Raw genomic sequence first — 23,693 nt, 5'->3', positions numbered from 1 at the left:
TCCCAGAACATTATTTTTTTAACATGATAATGCCCTTGCACACACTGCTAAAGTCACAAAAAAATGTTTTTCTGATAATTCAATTGATGTGATATTTTGGTCAGGTCAAAGCCCAGATTTAAACCCAATCGATAATATTTGGTCCATAATATCTCGTGCATTGATCGGAAGAACTTTTGAGAACAATGAGAAACTGTAGGAAGCTGTGCAAAGTGAATAGAATAGCATCTCCTCTTCACAGTGTTCCACTTTGGTTGAGAGCATGTCTAAAAGGATTGATCTTATGAAGAAATCAAAAGGGAATGCGATTCCATCCTAAGCATTTATTAAAGTAAATGTCTTGTTCTGTGTTATTAGTCTCGTTTAAGTTTCCTTGTTCAATTGTTCAATATAGCTTTTAGTGCAAGAAAATGTATAAAATTTGTTTGGCCCATTTTTTTTTTTTTTTTGCTCATGAGTTTGTGTGTGTATATATAAAAACACATACACATATAAGTTGAAAGAAAAACAATCAAAAGAAACAGCCATATTTCAAATTTATTTCAACCAGAAAGGTAAAAAAAAGGGCATCTTCAGATGAGGAGGCTGTCTGGAGATTGGAGCTAAACTGTTGATGCCCTTTTACCTATAAAGGTCGAAATAAATTTGGGATATAGCTCACCGATTCTTTTGGTTGTTTTACTTTTAACTTTTATTCTTGCCCTGTTAGGCATCGAGGTCTCCTACTTAAGATTTCATACAGAAATTACTATCCACATGTAACACATGCACACATACGATACAGACAAAAACAGTGTCTTTATTGGAGCTGAACGGAATATGATCACTGGTGAATTTGTGTAATTAAAAAAGCATTGATGAAAGAAAGAAAGAATAAGACAAGCTTGGCTGTAACCAATGTCATTCAGCTCAAAAGAATGGCTAAACAACTACTACCATGACACTTGTAGCAGGTGTATAACACATGTGACCAGTAGGAGAGAGAGAGAAAGAAAATCCTTACTAACACCTGGACTAGTGAAACAGCTACCATACAAACACAGGTCTGTGGAAATCTTACATTTATTAAAAAACAAAAAAACAAACAACAAAAAACAACTTTCGATGAACTACATGACTAGTAGTATGCATAAAACGTTATTAGACAAGGTGCACCCACCCTCCTTCGTCAAGGTAATTTTTGAAAATATGGCATGGGTGTAACTGTTTTTGTTAAATTTTTGTTTTATAAATTGTAAAATGTGTATTTCTCATTAATCAGGGTTACAGTGTTTCATTTGACTTTTGAATTGTTGATAAAAATCATGGCTCAGCCTTTGGTTTAGGAGTAGGAAAGGGCCATCATAAGGATCTGTTTTGAGCTGGAAACTTTCAATAGAGCCAAAAAATTTCGAATTGGCATTTTTTTCAAAATCAATTTTAAATTTTGCACAGCTACAGACATTGTTTTAGCGAGAAGGGGAATCAGAAAGAGGGTTTATGTCAAAGCTGTCAACATTTAAGAGTGATTTTGAAGCATTTAAACTGTCAATTTAAAATAGTTTATAAAGTCCATTATAATCAATTTGAGATCCAAAAGGAAAGAAAAATAGTATTCTATTTTAACTAATCTGTGCTAATCATTATGAGTTACAATTATAACCTATATATAAAACAATAATGTGTTTACATATCTGTTAATAGTTGATCGCCAAGCTAAACAAACGGTATGTGAAATCAGTAAGTTCCTGCAGATCTGGGTTTTCTTTTTCAATAATCTGTATATATTTATTTGTTAGGATATTTCTTGCACTAACAGATAAAAATGCCCAATTCATATTCTAAATAACTTTCTAATATACTGATCACGTCAATATGATCGACATCACAAGAATACATGATTTGCACATTGCTTTGCAAAAGGACATCATTTATTTGATAATACATGATTTGCATATTGCTTTGCAAAAGGACATCTAAATTAACTACTCATTTTTATTACACTTTAATTCAATGGGGACTTTCATTTCAGTTCTATTTTGAAATATTTTTTATATCAATGTTATGAGTGAAAAGAGTTTTTTTCTTATAAAGTGGATTATGTGGGTGGCGATTCTTGGCTTTTACACTTTTTCAAAGCTTTGCAGAGACACAGGTCCCACTAGTGTATAAGAAACAATTGGATTATTTTATTGGAATATTAACCGTCACCCTCGTTTAATGCTAGGAATTAAACAAATTGTTGAAATCAATGATAAAAGCTGTGGCTAGTGTAGATGTAGATGGTAGCTTTTTGTAGAATGTATCGTCATTGATTGCTGTTGTCTTGTATGGGGAAGCTGGTGCCAATCCTTAAACACATTTCCTTCAAGATTCAGAGCAAAGTCTTTTCAGTCAATATCCACGATGCTATTTTGCATGGCAGCGAGATTGCAAACTGAAAGAAAGGATCCCATCAATTAGACATTGTTAGAAAGTTGGTATTGCTGAAATTATGGGTACCTACATCCTTGGCATCTAAGATGGTTTGACCACGTACAGTATGCCACATTTTGCATCAACCGAATAACGCATCGATATCCCAGTCATGAAGGAGCGTGATAGACCAAAGACGACCTGGTTTGAGTGTATGCTACTTGACTAATGTTAATCTTTTGGATAGAACCGCATGGAAAGCAGGCATAAAATAGTGTCAGGTGTTGCCCACCTTAGAGTTTAGAACATTTGCAGAACTCTACATATCAAAAACAGTATAAAACAGGATATACTAACAAACCCATAATGGATAGTGATAGGGGGGGGGGAATAAGGTGTTCATACCTTTCAAAAGTTTTATTAGTTATATTTAACATATTTGATACCCAGGAAATGCTGAGTAAAGCACAAGTTACTTTTCTGTGTTTTTGTTTATTCAAAATTGCTAAATTAATTGTTTGTTTAAAAGTATTACTCATGAAAATAATGTCAACAACAACAAAAAATCAGTACAATACATATATACATTTATAAACCCCTTTTTTTCTTCCTTTTCAATGACCGGTCTCACCTCTGTCAGCCGAAAGATTTGGATGCAGCCGAGTCTCAACGTCAAGAGCGACTACAAGCCGCGCGACGAATCCGTCGGAGCAAGTCTTACCAGAGTCAAAAATCATATTCTTCCGATTCTAAGGGTGAGGAGGAGGAGGAGGAGGAATCATCACCCAGCACATCATGTCTTCCAAGATGCTTCAGCATGCCGAAGAAAGCAGATAAAGATTTGAGACACGACAATAGGTTTGTATCCAGTTTTTCCTTCCCAGATTCAAACCTGAGTGCGGAACTGTCGCTGAGAAGAGACAGTGATCGACATAAGGACTGGGAGGAGACGCTAAAAGGGTACGCAGACGATTGCCCAACCGATCACAAGGACGATGCTACGGCACCACTGCTCAAACCAAAATACTATAAAGAAAGGTAAGAAAAAAAGTATTTTGTTTTGTACTTTTTGAGACAAGTATTCATGAATTGCATTATCTGCGCTACTATTCTCCCCTTAGTTATTTTTGCACTTTCTTCTAGCGTACTTTTCCAAACTTGGGAATCGTGGGTTAAATTCTATATAGATTCCAGAATCCAACAAAGATTCACCATGGATTAAATAATGGGTTCTTCATTTAACACGTCTTTTCCGCATTAGATATGGATGTTAGGCTCATTGTAGTACAGAGGGACTTTCTCCCCAAAATCCTATAATTTACGTTTGTTTTGACATATTGCTTGGAGGTCATCATTCCAAATTTTCCACAGCCTTCCTTTTCCTTGATTACTTCCAGTTGAGATGTATATACATCCGTTTATCCAACCAGAGCTTCATTTAACATATCCATACCACCATAGGCAGTTTACAAGACAAGAGTTGAAAGTTTTTAATTCTGTACACCCTCAAGATTAATAAACTTGAAAAGATGCACCTCAAGGAAACGTGGCAAAAGTAACCACCAAAATGAGAATAGTAGTCCGAATAACCCAAATGTTTATTCCTTTTAGAGAGGAAAGTATTTTTATTTAGCTGGATGGTTTAAGACTTTAATGAAAACTTTTTAGGAGTATTAAGTTGGAAGTTTTGAGCAACCATAGTGACATATGCTACAATAACTGCTGCTGATGCTAATGATTCAATAACCCCCACCCTCCATTTAAAACACGTGGACACACGTTTTTGTGTTCCGCTTTTGAAAACGGGACACCGCGTGTTGACAAGTAAAGAATATCTATTGTCCTTTTTTTGTAACAATTACCGAATCAATATCGATAATCAAAGACAATCATTATGATGTATCATTAATAAAAAAAAAATAGTTTACAGAGTGTACACAATCGTTTCGATCTCTTCTTCGGCAATCGACTTTTTATTCTTTCCCGTTTTTTTTTTTTTTTAAAGTAACAAAAGAAAAATAGAGAGAGAGAGAGAGAGAGAGAGATAGAGAGAGATAGAGAGAGAGAGAGAGACAGACAAGAAGAGAGCGTTCACTCATTACAAATAATATTTTTGCCTTTTACAACGATATGACCCGAACACAAATCGAACTAATAAAGTTCGAAGATATCCATTTTCACAGTTGAATCTCCCACCCTGCCGGAAAAAAAAGTTTTTATTTTTATCGACGGATGTGTACGACATATTAGGAAATAAAATTTAAAAAAAAAAAAAAAAAAAAAAAAGGGATAAATTCTTGGAATGGCAAGGAACGTTTAAGATGACCCTTTTCCTGCCAGTCAAAAACCACAAAATGGAAATGAACATGATAAAAGGGGGTCCAATTTATGTGAAATTAACGTGCCAAACGGATTCTCTATATTTAAAAAACAGGTAGGTCTTTTATTATTTCTCTCCCACCTCTTTTTTAAATAATAATCTGAAAATTTAGAGGGTCTTTTTTTTTTTTTTCTTTTTAAAGGAGCCAAGCAAATATAATGGAGAAAAGAGACTTGCAAATAGGTACTCATGCACTTATTGATCCGTGCTGACATAATAACGTTATTATTTAAAAAGCCATTCTTAACATAGGGAGGGGAGGGTGTTTTGTACCTATTCTGTACTTTAACCTTACAATTGAATAATAAAACAAAACTAATTAAACTTGGAAATATGATTTAAAAAATAGCACGGATCAGTAAGTGCATTAGTACAACATGCAAATAAATGTTAAAGTATTTTGGTTAGAATTTTTCTATCAATGTTTTCAGCTAGTTGTGTGCACTCGGCGTTGCCCTAAAGCTTAGAGAAAAACTAAAAGTATAATCAGGTTTGAGAATTTTTTAAAAAGTTCGTTTTAGTTTTGCTTAATGATAAAGATTTGATGTTTATTTATCAAAGTTCGAGAAAAATACTTGTTTGATAGTTTTACTAATGCAGAGAAAATGGTTAAACGTTTCTTGAAAGTCGCGTTCAATAAAACAGCCGAAACGAGTCATTTTTAATTCATCTTGTTTTTGTTTAATAATTTTTTTAAAAAATCATTTGTTTTCCCTTATTTATGATTTCAATAGATATTCGATAAAAAAAAAGTTTAATAGTATCACGTCAGCTTCCAATCGGGTGATTTTTGTTTTGTTTTTCCCAACTTCATTGAGAACGATTTTTAACCCCTAAAAATGAGAAATCTGGAGAAGAAAGGTTTATAAAATGACAAAAAAAAAAAGTATATTTACCAAAGTTGCATATAAATTGAGTACCACAGACACGAGATCTTGCACCATAGTTTTATTAATATGGATATAATAGTAAGTTTAATTAAACAGATAAACGGAAAGAAAGTGATAAGATATTTAGGTACATTTGTGCGCTGAAATAATAACGTTATTTAGTAACCCATTCATAACTTGGGAAGGGGAGGGTGTTTTGCAACTATTCTGTACTTTCACCTAACAAAAATATCGTAAAAATTGAATTTAAAATAATATTTAAAAAAAAATAGCGTAGTAACATAGATGCACAAGCACTAATATTTTTATTAGATTGATATTGAATCTTGTTTTGAAGGAAACTGATTATTTCCTTTGTTGTAGAGGTGACAAGCATAGGTTAGCTAATTACAAAGATGGGTCTTTATTACAATAACAGTGTCATCAGCAATCAGCACCACCATCATCACTAAGGATAACACTGATCCATTTCGAAACAGGTATGCTTAGCTTTAGGACGATGCCTATCATCATCAACACAAAGATGGCAGTGGCGGCGACACTACTACCGCAACCACAACTTTTGTTATATTACTATTACCTCTACTATAGCCATTACATTACCACCACTACTACTTTCCTATTGTTTTATAAAGTGTAGTAGTTGTGGATGGGCATGATAGTGACGATTGACGACACACACACCAAGGAAGAAAGGACATTTACAAGGGCGGGGTTGGAGAATCCAATACTCGGATACCAGGAAGTAATCCCATATATTTATGTGTATACATATACAGATATTTATATGAAGATAGATTTTAAAAAATGTGAATAGCCTTCAGTGACCAAAGGAATAAATCCATCCACTGCTACTAACGTGGTTTGGGTTAAAGAATCCGAATAGACCACACAATAGCAGTAGTGGATGTTGGGAATATCCTACAGGGAAAATAACTATTAATAATTTGTTTTTAAACAAAAAACGTTAATAACTAACAAATTATTACGTATCAAATAAGCGTTACTTAAACGAAAACGGATACCTGTTGTGAGTGTTCTTTATTATGTAAACACCGCCTGTGGCAACCTTATGATAGAAAAATACATCCGGAGATATTGTTATTGATATATATATATATATATATATATATATATATATATATAATATTTATATTTCGCCAGCAAACTGGATTTATTTATAAATATACGAACAATCCATCCATGGAATATACCATTCTTCTACTCCTTACGCAAGACCACTAGACTAAAAATGTCCAAATACATGTAATAAAAGTAATAATTTGTTACTTTAGCAACAACAATAACTTTAAAAAAAAAAAAAAAAAAGGCAATAATAATGATTATTATTATTGCCAATTGCCACAGCTGTTGTTACCCTCACAGATAGGGTAACAATGGCAATGGAACCAACAAATAAACAGAAATCCCGGTCACAGTAGGTATATATGAAAAAAAAGAAAGAAAAAATCCAGATATCAGACATTTTTTTTCAGCCTACGAAAGCATGGCTACTCTGGTGTCCGCCATATTGGAAACACTGTAAGTTTTCAAGTTTCATTCTTTTAATTATATATACACATGTGTGCATGTTATATTCAAACAAATTATTAATGTTAACTATAGTTTGTATTTTAAGAGAAATTAACAGAAAACGGGTAGAGGAACGGATCTAGTGTTTAATAAATTACGAAAGCATGGAGGCTCTTAATTTTCCGCCATCTTGGTCTAAGAATCTGAAAACGATTTCGAAGATTAGTTTCAATTTTAACTATTGTTTTATATATATTAAAAAATTAAACTAATAGACAAAATAGATACTCTCATGGTAAATATATGCGAATAAAGAGCAGGTTTAAAAAAAATCATGTTGACTGCAAAAGAAAGCGTACTTATGCAGAATGTGGTCCGTCGTATTTTTTTTTTTTTTTTCTAGACAGGATTTAAGTTTAATCTTTACAGTATTTTTGTTAAATTAAGTGAAAGTATAGAATAGTTACACAACGCCCTCCCCCACATTAAGAATGATTTTTCTAAATAAACGTTATTACTTCTGCACGGTACGTATTCTGCATAAATACCGAAGAATGCAAATGAAAGTTAGATTTAAGAAAAAGTCAAATTGAAAGACATTTTTTGGTACTCATGCACCATGCAGTCATGCACTTATTGATCCGTGCTGAAATAACGTTATTATTTAAAAAGACGTTCTTAACATGGGGAGTGGATGGCGTTTTGTAACCTTACAATTGAATAAAAAAATTTTAAAAAAAAACAAAGCTTTAAACTTGGAAATACGATTTTAAAAATAGCGCAGATCAGTAAGTGTGCATTAGCACTTTTTTTTTTTTTTTTAAAGAAGGATCTGGATCAGTTGGAGTGCTATTCTCTTCTTGGTAGTTATATATTTTTACGGTGTTTCGGCCGATGCCACCTCCTTCAAGCGCATCTTTTCGAACACGGAGTACTTTCTGGTCAAACTTGAAAACTCTTCATTAATCTCTAACAAGTTCACAAGTTAGACAAGATGCACGTGAAGGTCAGAGGCGACATTGGTCGAAACGTTCTGTGAAGAACATCCAACCAATTAGTCCAGATAATCTAAATAATTCAAAAAGTTAAAGTGAAGATTTTAGAGGGGAGGGAATATGTAGGGTTTTCTTTTTTAGGGGGGGGGGGCTATATTACCTCAAATTCCTTGAAAAACTGCGCGACTCCAGAGTAGGGGACCCTCTTCTTTTCATGGCTGAGTTTGTCGACTGGAGGATAATAGGGAATTGGGTCCCGGGCAGCGAACAAAGCCAATAGATTCGGTGGCAAAAACTGTGTCATTTTCTCTTCTTTTTTTTTTTTTTTAAAAGAAAAAAGGCGGATATAAAAAAAACTGTAATTTAACACAGGCTTTCTCTATTCAGATATATAATGTATATTATATGTATACGAAGCAGATCTCCAGTGAGAGCTCACTTTTTCTTTCTTTGTATTATCCTCTTTCGATTCGGATGGTAAAATAAACATACAGAAACGACCCAGTTCTCAAAATGGCGTAGAATATATTGAAAATATATTCGTAAGCTAAAACTGATTGTCTGTACTTATTTCAACGGCTCTCGGTATGGTATGTACGTATTTTCTTTTTTCGTCTTCTTGCTGTATCCGCCAGCAATGTTGAATTAAGTTCGTGTAGCTACCAGCGCCATTGTGGCAGTGATGATAGTAATGGCGTCATGGTACACGCTGGCTCCTGCTGCTGCTGGAGCTACTTCCTCTTCCTGACATGCGCACTCTCCTCCCACTTGCCCCTCGCATTGCCGCTTTAACGTCACCGCCTATCGTTCATTCGCCCTCTCTTTCTACTAACTCCTTATCTATTCATTCACTCAGTCTGCAATCCAATGGAGCGCTAGAAATAGATGGGGAGAGAAGAGCTGTCGTCTTATCGCCAGATTGAGGCGATATATTGTATCCCAATCCAGAAGGACCCTTCTGAAGGAGTTGGATAACTTGGTTAAAGTCAGCTAGCGTCTTCCCTAATTTTCTGCGTGGCGCTACCGAAACAGGTGAAGACGCATAACAGTACCTTCGCTTTTTTTTGTAATGCAATGTTTGCATTTTGAAACGATTTATTGAAAAGTATACAATTAAAACAATGCAGATAAAATAATACAATTAGTCTTTATTTGCACTAATTATGTTATTAAAAGTATATATTAAAAAAAAAAGACTAATTGTGTTATTTTTTTATCTATATAATTTTGTTATTTTTGATTGTATACTTTTCAATAACGTTATTTTTTTTATATTTTATTTCAATAAATCACTTCAAAATACAAATACTGAATAACACAAAAAAAAAAAAAGCGAAGGTGTTTTGCCTCTTTACCGGTAGCCCAACGAAGAAAATTAGGGAAGACGCTAGCTGATTATAATCGAAAACTTTGCTCTTGTGGAGAGCGAGCAAACATAGGATCATAGTGTTGTTTCTGTTCTAGGTCAAAAGATGTATTCTAGACTAAGGCAATTTTTATTTTTACCCCAAATCCAAAGAGTGATCCTTTTTGGGAGCTGAATTTTCCATAAATTAGAAAACGATCTTGTATCTGTTTTCCTTGTGAAGAAACTAGTAAATAAGAATATGCGAACACAATTAAAGAAATGCAGCCTCGTTCCCTTTTTCTATTATTATCAGTACTCAGTGTCCACATAGAGTTTTTTTTTTTTTACATTTTCATCCCAAACCAGGCACGTTGCCACTTTAATGTAGGGGACTACTATGTAGGAAGTTGGGCAGCAAGATGTCGGTTCATGTTACAGTACAGTCAGTTACACTTGAATCATGTCAGTACAGTTGGGAGAGTAAGGACCCAGAAGGGAATTCCAAAGTCTAGCGGTTCTGGAGAAGAAACTACTGGAGTAGAAGGCTCTCTTACATCTAGGGATCTCTACTGTGAAGGGGTAGGATTTAGCTGCTTGTCGGGTTTGTCAGGGGTATTTACGTCGAGGGGGTACAAGTGCTTGAAGTTCGACAGAGCATTCACTATTAAAGTACTTGTAGAACAGGCAGAGGGGTGCAACATTTCGTCGATGTGACAGAGGCTGAAGTTTAGATGACAGTTCGGGACCTATCAGATTGGCGACTCTCTTTTGAACCTTGTCTAGGAGCGAGAGACTAGTAGCAGATGCACCAGCCCAAATATGACAATACTCCATACATGGGCGAATGGTGGTTAGAATAGAAGTGCCATCCCACACAATGGTATTACTGTAGAGGCTCTACAATAATACCATTGTGTGGGATGGTACTTTAGGCCCACTTCTCACTAGTGTTCGCCACCAATCACAATCAAGAATTTGTTTCATGTGACTCAAATTAATCAATCATTCACAAGCATTTAAAAATAAAGAATATCGTCTGCTCTCAATATTAACAAAAAATAAATAAAACCGGTATTTATTTTTACGTTCCCTCTGAATATAGGTCAACTACAATAATTTTTTTTCTTATTGGTTTAATGAACAATGTTTTCTCTCCTCGATCGGACAGTAAAGGAGGAATCCTTCAAGACTACGGCAAAAAATACCAATGCAAGTGCTGCTTTTGGAGGAAGATGGACTTTCCCCGCATAAAAAAAAACGATCTGTAGCAACCGCTATGCCCAGCTGGAATAAATCCCTGGCAGGAACATTTAATAGCGATCACCACTTCAATGCCCACGCATATGAAGTACACATAGGTATATGATGTCATGATGCAACCACATGCACACATAAAATAAAAGGAACTATGTTACGCTCCCTCACGTAGAAATACAATAAACAGACTGGAACATTTGAGAAGGCCTGTATTTAAAGATTTGCCTGCAAAAAATTAAGTTAGTTTCCTCTTCGATTTCTCAAGAACAGCATAAGTCACTAGGAAACGTTAAAATCCCCTATCCTGATATTATGTGCAATGCATATGAACTTTAATTCCCATCATGGAAAGTTACCACATCGAACGAGAATTTAAATCTCCCTTTAAACAATTTTATTTCGAACTACTGTTCTTACGATATGAACACACATACACACACGTATTCACTTATATGACTGTATAGGACTGTTTTTCACAAAAAGTCAGTAATTTCAAGCCTTGTGCTATTCTCACAGTATCCTCACTTCACTAATCCTTCATTATGAACATTCCGCACAAGAAAACATTTATGTTGGAACAATTTAAACTAATATTCCTAACATGTAAATAAATGTTGTTGGTACTAGCGCACTTATTGATCCGTGTCGAAATAATAACGTTAATATTTAGAAAGCCATTCTTAACATGGGGAGGATGTTTTGTACCTATTCTGTACTTTAGCCTTACAATTTAATAAAAACAGATATCATAAAACTTTAATTAAACTTGAAAATACTATTTAAAAAAAAATAGTGCAGGTCAATAAGTGCACTAAGACCTTTTTTTTTTTTTATTTCGTGTTAATACAGGAATTTTGTGTTCTTTGTCGAGTGTCGTTATTTTCTGGATTTCATTTTTATTTTTTTTATGTAAGGATGTGGATTGGTGAAACCTTTCTATTAATCGACGATCCCGTTAAATTTACCTTTAATGGTCCCGCGGATACACTCCTACTTTCGACTTCAATAAAATTGCGACACACGCAACCACGGTCCTATAAATTGATAAATCCCGATTATAAATTGGTGACCATTCAACCCACATCCCTACAGATCCTTTGTCTAACTTTGCCCTCGATTTAAATATTTGCCGATTTATATAAGGCATCTGTTGTTGTTTTGCTTACGATTTCTTGATTAACTCTTCTGCACTTTTACTATTTATTATATTGTTCCAATTTAGTTGGCTCTCCATGAAAGCAGAGTTAGACAAATGTCGATTTTTAATGTAGAGAAATCCATCTCCTGAAAAAAAGGGTACACCGAATTAGGATTGAAATAAAAATTACTGCAATCTAAAAAGATTTCTCCTTCACTGAACAAGGAGAGAAATGATTAAGTCACCAAAACAGATACTACACTATAACATTAATTCTATTTTGAAAAATAAACTGAAAAGAAAAAATATTGTAAAATCGGCAAATGGTTTACTCGAAGAGAAAAAAATCCTTTTATAATGTGGGGAAATCCATCAACATTAATTCAATTTGGAAAAATAATGCAATAAAAATAAACCAAAAAAAAAATAAATAAATAATAGTCGGCCAATCAGAAGAGACATAAAAATTAGCACCAGGTTTTTATTATTTTTTAATATTGGAGGCAGACTATTCTTTTTATTTTTAAATACTTGCGATCATTGGTTGATTTGGGCCACGTGAGACAGTTTTTTTTAATGTGATTGGTAGCGAACACTGGTAGGCAGAAGCATGCATGAAAATTCCGTTGCACTGTTTGACTGTCTTGTACATCAGTGTGTTTTGTCGCCTCTATGTAGCCTAGCTATTCTATTGTTTTACTATTCGATTATTTCTGGAAATAAAAAAATACAATTAGTACTAAAACGAACTTTAAAAATCCTATATAAAAAATAATTTCATTATAAATTAAATCCACCAGAATGCATTTCAGATTATTTGTAAACAAGTCAGCTATTTTGATATTTCGCTAAATATACTTGTAGTTCTGGGAAAAACTGTTGTTGTTGTTTTTTTTTTAAGGCAAAAAAAAAAAAAATGGGATCTCATTTTGTCCCATACTATGTGGTCAAGAATTAGGTGATCAATAATTTTCTGGTCAGAAAATTATTGATCATTTTTTGTTGTATATATATGGTAAAGTGAACCCACTACATATATATTATTATTTACTCACTAGGTGTAGTCACACAGGCTATCATCAAAGATTTCTCCTTGATTACAACTTTTGGTGTTCTCTGGAGTCTGAGTGGCAACAAGTCTCTCCATATTTCCAGTACTCTCTACCTTATTCAATAACCTTTGCAAAAGAATTTGCATTGTCATAAGAGCCACTAGCCATTGATTTATCGTTGGCAGCAACTATTGGTCTTCCCTGGAATTCAGATGGCAAAAAGCCTCTCCAAGATCCAAGTCCTCTTTGCACTCAGCCAGCAGAGGTCTGATTAGTGCTTTCTCTCTTCAGTCTTTCCATCCTCCTTGACCCTCTTCATTTATTAGGTATGGTGTAGCTTACAGTAACATACGCACATGCGAGTAAAAAAGAGGGGGTCGGAACTCAGGGGCGCATGGGGGGGGGGTAACTTACAATTATACCGTCTGTTTTCATGATTCCATATGATGTTTCTTTGTATTTTACATCTGTAGCCGTTTCTGTATGCCCAGTTTGTGTCTGTGTGGTGTTAGTCTCTGCATTCTAGGATTTTCTTTAATATTTCTGCAGTTTTCATTATCATTATCCATTGTATCTTTTCAGCTATCCCTCTGATTCCAATCTCTCCCATTCTTTTTTCAGCATTGTTCTTAGCACTCCTAATATTAGTGTTGTTGTTGTTGTTGTTGTTGACTTCATTTTCCAGATTCCTTTGATTTGATCTCTCTGCCCAGTTCCGTGTATTTTCTCCGCTTCTCAATCTCCTTGATCTTCACTCTGTGGTTTGCTGGAACAGCAAACTGGCAGGAATTTTCCTTGTTAACTATTGTGACATCCAGTCTTCTTGCTTGGATGGGTTTATCCGTTTGTATATCCATGCCCTATAGGAACTTGTGACTTTCATTTTCTAGTACTGTTGTCGGTTTGTGCTTGTACCATTTGTCTTGGTGTTCAAGATGCAATTGTCTGCATAATTGCCAGTGCATTGCCTTCCCTACTTGATCGTGCTTATTTTTATATTGGGGGGGGGTCAGTTTACTGCATTCACTTATGTGGTTTATTGTTTCATCTTTTTGTCTGCAGAGTCTGCATTTGCTGTTTTCTTGCGTCTTGTCGATTCTTGCTTTGATATTGTTGGTTCTAATCACATTATCTTGTGTGGCTGTTATTAGGGATTCAGTTTTCCTGTTTAGCTTTCCTTTTTGTAGCCATTTCCAAGTGTTTTCGTTTGTCTCTTCTTTTGTAATCCTTATGAATCGTCCATGTAGCTGTTTCTCTTCCCATTTTTCTTTCCTCGTCTTATTCTTCGTATCTTTTTTCTATCTTGTTTGTTTCTTCCGTATCTCTTGCTGTGGTAATTATTCTTTCAGTGTTCTCCATTATGTATTTTTCTAGTTCTTTTTTGTATTATTTAGCCAGCCCTCTTCCTCCGTCTTTCCTTTTCACATGAAGTCGGTCAATATCATCCTTTGGGTGTAGTGCATTGTACATTGTCATGAGTCTCCCGGTCTTCTGATCGAGATTTCTCAGTTCTTCTTTGGTCCAACTTATAAACCGTCCAGAGTATCTTACTAGAGACACTTCCCATGTGTTTATTCCTTTAATTAGGTTTCTAATATATAGTTTAGTTTTGAGGAGTCTTCTTGGTTCTTCTAAGGTATTCCTGTACTCATGTACTTATTGATCCGTGCTGAAATAATAACGTTATTATTTAAAAAGCCATTCTTAACACGGGGAGGGGAGGGTGGTTTGTACCTATTCTGTACTTTAACCTTACAATTGAATAAAAAAAACATATCATAAAACTTTAATTAAACTTGGAAATACGATTTAAAAAATAGCGCGGATCAGTAAGTGCATTAGCACCGGTATTCTTGTTCAATTTTCTCTTTCATTTCTGTTGCTTTGATAGTGTCTATTTCCAGAATTCTCAAGTATTTGTAGCTATCATGTTCACCTAGTGCCCTTATCTCAGTTTGGTTGGGTAGTACCATACCTTCTGTTGCTTTCAGTTTTCCCCTCCTCATGATCAGCAGTGTGCACTTTTCCATACCAAATTATTATTATTATTATTATTATTATTATTATTATTATCATCATGTATTTTGCAGGTGTTGATGTTTAATCACATGAATAAAAAGAGAAAAAAGAAAAAACAGAATCCCATTTCTATTATTTATTTATGTATGTATTGACAATCTCAGGGCAAAACACAAAAATTAGATCCTTCATCATTATTATAGAGAAATTCAAAAATTGAAATACTGCATTTCAACTGAAATTAATGGGATCTACTGAATTGCCATGTCGAAGTAATGAAAATATCCAAAAATTATGAAAAACAATCAGATAGAAAATTAATTATTAATGAAAATAGTTTTCAAAGACAATTAGTGAAAATTAAGTTTTGCTAAATTGGCAAAAGATTTTCAGTTTTCAGAAGAGATTTACCTCCCTTTAGTAACCATTAGAATTCTCCTGTTTCTTTTGCAAAACTCAATTTTTTGCTAATTGTCTCCAAAACTATTTTCATTAATTTAATTAATTTTCTACCTTATCGTTTTTCGTAATTTTTAGATAATTTCATTATTGTGACATGACAATTCAGTAGATACCATTGGTTTCACTTGAAATTCAATGTTTCATTTTTTTTAAATTTCGCTACAATACAAGATCAAAGTGTAGTATCTGTTCTTCAGATGCTGCAGTTGCTGCAGTGCTGCACTTCCATTTTTTGTTCTCTTTCACGACTGAGACAATTTTTTATGCTTGTGCCTTTTCTCCACGTTAAAAAACGACCCTGGTGTCTAACTGTCCCGTAGGGAGGCATTGTAAATAGGTACAATAATAAAGAAAAACCAAAAAATAAATAGAAATAAAAATAACCTCCACCTCGCGGTATCGATCCTCGAAGCAGAAGCACCGCTCGTGCTCGTTCTCCTGTAAGAAATGCCTCCCTAATTCTACTTTTGCCTTTTCTTATTCACATGCCTCTATTTTGAATTCGTATCATCGGGCCGGGCCGATATCAGTAAACCTTCTTTATCTACCAAGACAGTCATTTAACAATGTTTTATTTTTTTGTTGTTTTTTTTAGTTTAACCTATTTCATACTGATATAAATTATTGCACAATAAAAATGATTAAATCAAAACAAAAATCATTTTTCTTATTTCGAATTATTTAAATCGGCAGACGTTTAGGAAATTGACCCCTACCTCTAAATTCCACAATTTACACTTTTTTCTTTTTCTTTTTGTTTCGTGTTAATCTCATCAAATAAAAACTTAACTTTCAGATAAAAAGAAAAATAGAATTGAAAAAAAAAGTTCAGTCAATTTTTAGGACGTTCCCCAAGCGTATTATAAACACCCCAACTCCCCATGTTAAGAACAGCTTTCGGAATACCCCCCCCATCTCCCCATGTTAAGAAGGGGGGAGGTTATTCCGATAGCCGTTCTTAACATGGGGAGGTTGGGGTGTTCATAATACGCTGGGGCACGTCGTAAAAATTGACCAAAATTTCTTTATCGTCGGGGATCACTTTTCAATTATAACGTTCTGCTAAATTGGACACGTATTTTGTGACCATCGCCGAGAAAAATATTGCGACTCTCTCACGTGACCAGTGATGATTCCCGTTTAAAAAAGGGGGGGTAAGGTAAATTTTTACTTTCTTTCCAACTTGATGACAACTTTTCTAAAGGTTTTCGAGTATGCTGCAAATGAATATCACAGTAATGTCTTATTTTAGCGTCGGAAAAAAAAATTTTTTTTTACAAAAGCTCCACTCTTGAAGTAGCCATTTTCTTAGAGTTGGGGTTCTTTCAAGCGAGATGACGCGGATGAGAGAGAGAGAGAGGGAGGGTTAAGAGAGGTTAAAAAGCTTCCCTTCCTAACCTCTTTTTTAGACGGGAATAATCACCGGTCACGTGAGAGAGTCGCAATATTTTTGTCGGTGATGGGCACAAAGTATGTGTTCAATTTAGCAGTATCGATCCCAGAGCACCGACTACAAATTTAAATCAAACTTTATTGTTTTCATTATTTCTTCACGCCAATTGATTCTTACCATTGTCGGCACTTTCTTAACGATAATGTGGATATCACATTATTTTAATCGTCGTCTCACTTAACCTTGCCCTAAATTTAACCTTTAACCTTGATCCTAAGCTGTTGCTATTTTCTACTTGGTACGAACGAGTACGATTAATTTTAAAAAAATATTTTAGGTGGTTTTTTTGTCTTGTTTTTTTTTTTTTTTTTTTTTTTTTTGTCATTTTTTGGTTTCTATTGACTTTAGAGAGATCCTAGAAATATCTCTCGACGCTATTTCAAAAGTCCTTTTTATCATATCATATAGGACCATTTATTTATTTAAAAAAAATATGTTTAATTAAAAAAGAACAAAATGCACAATTGCTGTTGTCACTCTAGTTGGAGTAGATTCAACATGCTAGGATAGACTTGATTTTACACTCTTTTATAAACAATTGGATTTTTCTGTCTGTATTTGTTAGTCTGTATTTGCACTTTTAACAAAACTGTAGAGAGGAGATGGATCGACCGGTCTCTGAATTCATGACGAAATAGAGAGCGTGCGTCGGAACACTTTTCTCTAACAAGTAAAAAAATAAAATAAAATACGTCAACAAATAGAGACTACTCCGGAACAAACGTTTAAAATAACAACTTTTATTAACCAGAAGAATATCATTTTCTATGTGCTAGATGTGCAAGTCAGAGTTCTTGAATCTGCTCTGTCTCCCCACGTGGAGAAAATTAAAAAGATTGGAGTCCGTTAATGCTATGGCTATCTTTTATAAGACAAAAATTTGGGAACGTCCATCGAGTAGTAAAAGAATACTACTTAATTGTAAATAAATGACTGACCGTTTTTTTTTTTTTTTTTTTTTGTTTTTTTAATGACTGAAGAAATCCTTCGAGACTAAGGAACGTATCAAGTTAGCGTAATTTAACAAAGAAAAATTTCACGAACGTTGAATACTATGGCGAAATAGTTTCTGCTGGCGTTATCTTCGTTAATGAGAAATAGAATATTTCGTTCATTTTCAGTTTTTATCCGACACTTTAATCCGTGTCGATTTGGGTAATAGCAATTGAGTCTGCATGATGAGAATTTCGAGATGGTCATTCAGCCTGCAGAAGGTGGGCTGTAGATCGATCAATCATTACTGGGACTTTCGGAATGGCTGTCTGAATTTGGTAATCCTTAGCCGTTCTTTGGATGGTTTCTTTTTCGTTTACAAAGGAGTCACCGCTGATCAAGACCCGGAGGCCACTCGAGGATAAGGGGTAATGAGTGTACATTAGTCAATGGCACAATACCGTAGTAATCATCAGTAGCGGAAATTTGGCAAATTGGATTACTTAAGGGAACCGTTCATCAAGAATTTGTTTATGTTGGATTTGAAGACGATCATATTGTAGTCAGCTGGAAAGCAGGCAAACAGAAGAGAGTTTTACAGGTGTGCAGTTCTAGGAAAGAAGCTTTGTTCATAGAATCTACGTTTAGGTTTAGGCACAGATAAAGAGTAGAGGAAAGTATTGATAGTGGTTTCAGCTAGACAAGTGTTTTTCATGAAAGTTTGGCGAGGGGGGGGGCATAAATTGGAGCTCAGATAAGCACTTGCCATGAAAATAACAATAAAGCAGAGACAGGCTCGCAATGTTTTTTCTGTGGAAAAGAGGTTGCAGAGAAAAGAAAAGGGCATCCTCCACTAGGCTACGAAGTCTATTTTGAACTCTGTCAAGACAGGATAAGGTGTGTCTAGTAGCTCCTGCCCAAATGTGACAACAGTACTCCATCCTTGAACATACCTGGCTCTTATACAGGTAGAGAATTGCATCAGTAGTGAGATATCTATTGGAGCAGTAGAACGATCCCGCAATTTTTTCAGTGACCTTGGCAACGGATTTGATGTACATGTTTTATTTCAGATCAGGAGTAAACATCAGATCCAGAAGCTTGTCAAAACATAGAGTCTCCCCAAGACGAGAGCCATTCATTTCAATTAATCGCAGACAGGGATCAGAGCATTGATGATGTAAAGATAGAAGCTAGGTTTTAGATGTATTAAAATTAACCAGCCACCACTTCCCCGTTGTACCACATGCTCAAGATCAGAGAAGAGAGAATCAGAAAGAACTTGATTATTTACAACCTTTGGATTGTTGCCATAGATGATAGTATTGTTAGCATAAATGTCTACGAATGATCTTAGGATGTGATTTGGAAGATCATTGATGTAGATCAGGAAGAGTTGGGCCCAGGATGGACCCCTGAGAGATTCCAGCATTAATACTGTGAGCCTCTGATTTCTGCTCATTTCTGCAGTGAAGATAGTGTCTTGAGAAAACTCTGGTCTTTGGTATTCTTTTTGATGCTGTTTTACGTCTGATAGACGGAGTCTGACGTATGTGATAATCACAGGCAGCAGTGATGGTTACTTGTGGAAATGCTTTCTGGACTTGGTGCAGTTTAACGTCTTTCAGACAGAGTTAGAAGTGAGCAACATCATGGGCGTCAACGTGGTAATTTGAGAAAAAAACACTGTCTAAACTGTTTAAATTTTGGTGTGTTAATCTTTATATATCAGCTTTATCAAACGTTCTAACCTGTTTACTGTATTCATACACAAAGGGATAAAAAATGTAGTCCCATGAGTTTGTGCGTCAAAGTGATGCATTACAATCATGTTTCCTTGCGTGATACCAATTTGCGTAGGTATTCGGTGACACCATCAAAATGTCCCTCTAATAAATTGATTCCGGTCGTATGCATTCTTTTGTTAATGTGATGAGCGACTTGGGTTAGCTGGTCACTACAAAACAATTAGTGCAAATAAAAATAACACGATTCACCAGTTCTGTTAGCATCACGCAGGAAATTAAGAAAGACGCTAGCTGACCAAATTCTCGTGGCATAAATCGAACATTTGTATTACTTAAAATCTTCAGATTGCTATTCTGATCTTAAGTGTCATTTTTACGTTTCGGTCGATGTAACCTCTGACCTTTTCAGGTGTATCTTGTCGAACTTGTGGCACAGTGGTTAGAGTACTTGGAAAAATCAATTGTAAAAGTGATATTATCCTGAAGTTTGAAGGTTCAATCCTCAGTGTGGACGACTGAAAAATACAATTGCAGATTACTTATGATCTCTATCCAGTCATGACTGACGGAACGAGAGCATGCTACTCCTGTGAAGTAAATTCTGTCAAATTCCCAAGTTCAGCAAGATACCCGGGAAGAAGTTCAGGAGTTGCACCAACTGAAACATTGTGAAAATGACACTCAAGATGAGAACAGTAGTTTGAAGAATTCAAGTAATACGAATAACCACTCCTTATCTAAAAAATTCAGAAACATAAATAAAACGAATGTCATGCACAGAAATTGAAATTGAAACCCTGAGATCTTCAGCCTGAGGTTCTACAAACTGATCTATTTGAACCTTTTTAGTTATGGCGTGATGTCATAGGCTTTATGCTTTACTTTATATTTCAAAACATAAATTCAAACATGACCGACATTAATAAATAAAAATAAATAAATAATGTTCTAAAGCGGTCCTAACCTTAAACGGTTTGAACTGGCTTCCTCTGAAGCAGAAAAGTTTCAAATGTCTATTTTAGCCATTTTAACTCGAAAGGCACCCCTAGGAAGGCAACCGGAGTTTTCCCGGAAAATCCATTCTGTTATTTTTTTTTTTACTTATATCATGTTTAATGTTTGTGCAAAATTTCAAAAAATTCCAAGCCATAGTTATTGAGAAAAGTGCAAACAGACGAACGGACAAGAGTGAATTTACAGGTCCACTCTCCTTTGGCCGAGGGACCAAAAATAAATAAATATTGTTCCACAGCAGTACTAACCCCAGACCGTTTGAACTGGTTTCCTCCGAAGCAGGAAGTTTCATGGCAGTATGAAATTTTTAATTGTCCAAATTAATTTATTTTGCCTTAACTACGTATTGTGTGACTATGTGAAAAATGGAGAAAGGAATGAAGGGAACAGTAATTGTAAGAGTAGATCAAAATGCGTCGAGTAAAGAGTAAATCCCCACCCCCATCCCACGCCACCTCACCCACCCCGCCTTCAGTTCCTCTTACTCTTGATGGCCTTATGCCGAATTTTTAAATGAAACTTCAATTAACCAACCCGACTAGCACTAACATTTCACCCCTTCACTTAGAAATGCTTAGATGGTGGAAGATTTCCCTTCTAATAGCTTTTCTTCGAACCACTAGCCTTTGTAATTCCCTCACTTACCCCTGTTCCCTGACTGAAGCAACATGCAGAAATTTAAACGTAATGATCTGGCTGCCCCCCCCCCCTCCTATAACTCTGACCCTTATTACAGTAGACCAGTGTTTGGGCCGAACAAAAGTAACTTTTTTAAAAATTGTAGTTTTTATAGTTTATTTGCGAATGAATAAATCGAGGTGAAAAAGTCCTTCTCGATTGGGTCAGTTTGTGGGGATGCAAGTAAATAGGCATTTCACACACAGACACAGTTTGATCTGGCATAACGATGAGTCATTAAAATTGTGGGGGTCTGCGTACGCTCCTCGTCCACAAGGTATGGAAATAAAAAATTATAAAATTAAAAAAAAAAAACGTGAACAAGTGTTTTTTATATAGATGTACATAATAATACTTTGATAAGTATGTTTTAACTTAAATAGGGATGGTATAATAAAATTGTGGGGTCTGCATTCGCGTCTGGCCTCCATAGAATGGAAATAGGCACAAACTTTAATAAAGACTTTTTATATCTATATGCGTAAGTATACTTTGATAATTATGTTTCAGTTTGAAGAAATATGGTATAATAAAATTATGGGGTGTTCGTTCCATGGAATGGAAATATGTCACAAAGTTTAACAAAGTTTTTTAATATAGATCCACAGAATATTGTGATAAGTGTTTCAGTGTGAACAGGTATGGTATAATAAATTATGGGGTTTCTCTATTTTATTTTTACTTTCATCATATTTTGCTTTGGTTTTGATACCCCCAAATTCGAAGCTATCTCTTTACAACCCTTCCTTTTCATAACCTATCATACTTTCATAAATCAGAGTCCATTTTCTGTAGGCTGTTTTTGAACATATATATATATATATATATATATATATATATATATATACTAGCAAAAGTACCCGTCGTTGACTGGGTTCAAAAACACGTACAGAAAATGGACTCTGAGGAGGGGAGGGGGGGGGCAGCCAGATCATTACATGTTAAATTTTTTAATTTTTTATTTCCATACTTTGTGACTCCACAATTTTAATGAACAACCGTTCTGTCGGATCAAACACACCCATTCCTGTGTCTCGATACATCTGCTATCATTATATGTAATCAGTTTTTTTTTCAATAGTAAACAATATGGGAGCCTATTCGTGACCACACACACACACATTCAGCTTTATATTATAGATATCTGTGTGTGTATATGTGTGTGTGCATATGTGTGTAAATATATATATAAATATATATATTTATATATATATGTATATATATGTACATATTTATATATATATATGTATATATTTATATATATATGTATATATATGTATATGTCTATATGTATGTATATGTATATATTTATATATATGTATATATTTATATATATGTATATATTTATATATATATGTATATATTTATATAAATATGTATATATATGTATATATTTATATATATGTATATATTTATATATATATGTATATATTTATATAAATATGTATATATATGTATATATTTATATATATGTATATATTTATATATATATGTATATATTTATATATATATGTATATATTTATATATATATTTATATATATATGTATATATTTATATATATATTTATATATATATGTATATATATGTATATATATGTATATATATGTATATATTTATATATATATGTATATATTTATATAAATATGTATATATATGTATATATATGTATATATTTATATATATATGTATATATTTATATATATATTTATATTTATATATGTATATATTCATATAAATATGTATATATATGTATATATTTATATATATGTATATATTATATATATATGTATATATTTATATATATATTTATATATATATGTATATATTTATATATATATTTATATATATATGTATATATTTATATATATATTTATATATATATGTATATATATGTATATATATGTATATATTCATATATATATGTATATATTTATGTATATATTTATATATATATTTATATATATATGTATATATTTATGTATATATGTATATATTTATGTATATATTTATATATATATTTATATATATATGTATATATATGTATATATTTATATATATATTTATATATATATTTATATATATATTTTAATATATATGTATATATATATGTATATATTTATATATATATATTTATATATATGTATATTTATATATATATATTTATATATATGTATATATATATGTATATATTTATATTATATGTGTATATATATATGTATATATATATATGTATATATTTATATATATATGTATATATATATATGTATATATTTATATATATATGTATATATATATGTATATATTTATATATATATGTATATATATATGTATATATTTATATATATATGTATATATATGTATATATTTATATATATATGTATATATATATGTATATATT

At 33.4% G+C, this 23,693-nt stretch overlaps 2 protein-coding genes across 4 annotated transcripts in view; one reads left to right on the top strand and one right to left on the bottom strand.

Annotated features, from left to right (window-relative positions):
• Nucleotides 1-9,067, bottom strand: part of LOC145293012 (uncharacterized) — a 76,075-nt gene extending 67,008 nt beyond the window's left edge. The window contains exon 1 of the mRNA XM_080139286.1: nucleotides 8,353-9,067. Coding sequence (XP_079995412.1) covers nucleotides 8,353-8,496 — 144 coding nt within the window. The 5' untranslated portion in view covers nucleotides 8,497-9,067. The remainder of the gene's footprint in view (nucleotides 1-8,352) is intronic.
• The window catches only part of LOC145293011 (potassium voltage-gated channel subfamily A member 1-like), a 125,260-nt gene that overhangs the window by 37,495 nt on the left and 64,072 nt on the right, over nucleotides 1-23,693 (top strand). Inside the window, exons 1-2 of one of the 3 annotated variants that reach the window (XM_080139283.1) lie at nucleotides 880-1,173; nucleotides 3,035-3,432. In XM_080139283.1, the coding sequence (XP_079995409.1) occupies nucleotides 898-1,173; nucleotides 3,035-3,432 (674 nt within the window). In that variant the 5' untranslated portion in view covers nucleotides 880-897. Of the gene's footprint in view, nucleotides 1-879; nucleotides 1,174-3,034; nucleotides 3,433-4,518; nucleotides 4,829-23,693 lie in introns of those variants that run through there. The other 2 variants (XM_080139284.1, XM_080139285.1) reach the window with 2 other exon arrangements.

This window comes from Euprymna scolopes, chromosome 14 (genome assembly GCF_053919585.1).
Source record: "Euprymna scolopes isolate OS-2025 chromosome 14, ASM5391958v1, whole genome shotgun sequence".
Classification (NCBI taxonomy): domain Eukaryota; kingdom Metazoa; phylum Mollusca; class Cephalopoda; order Sepiida; family Sepiolidae; genus Euprymna; species Euprymna scolopes.
Note: the sequence above shows the minus strand (reverse complement) of the source record. Positions and strands in the feature narration are given on the sequence as shown.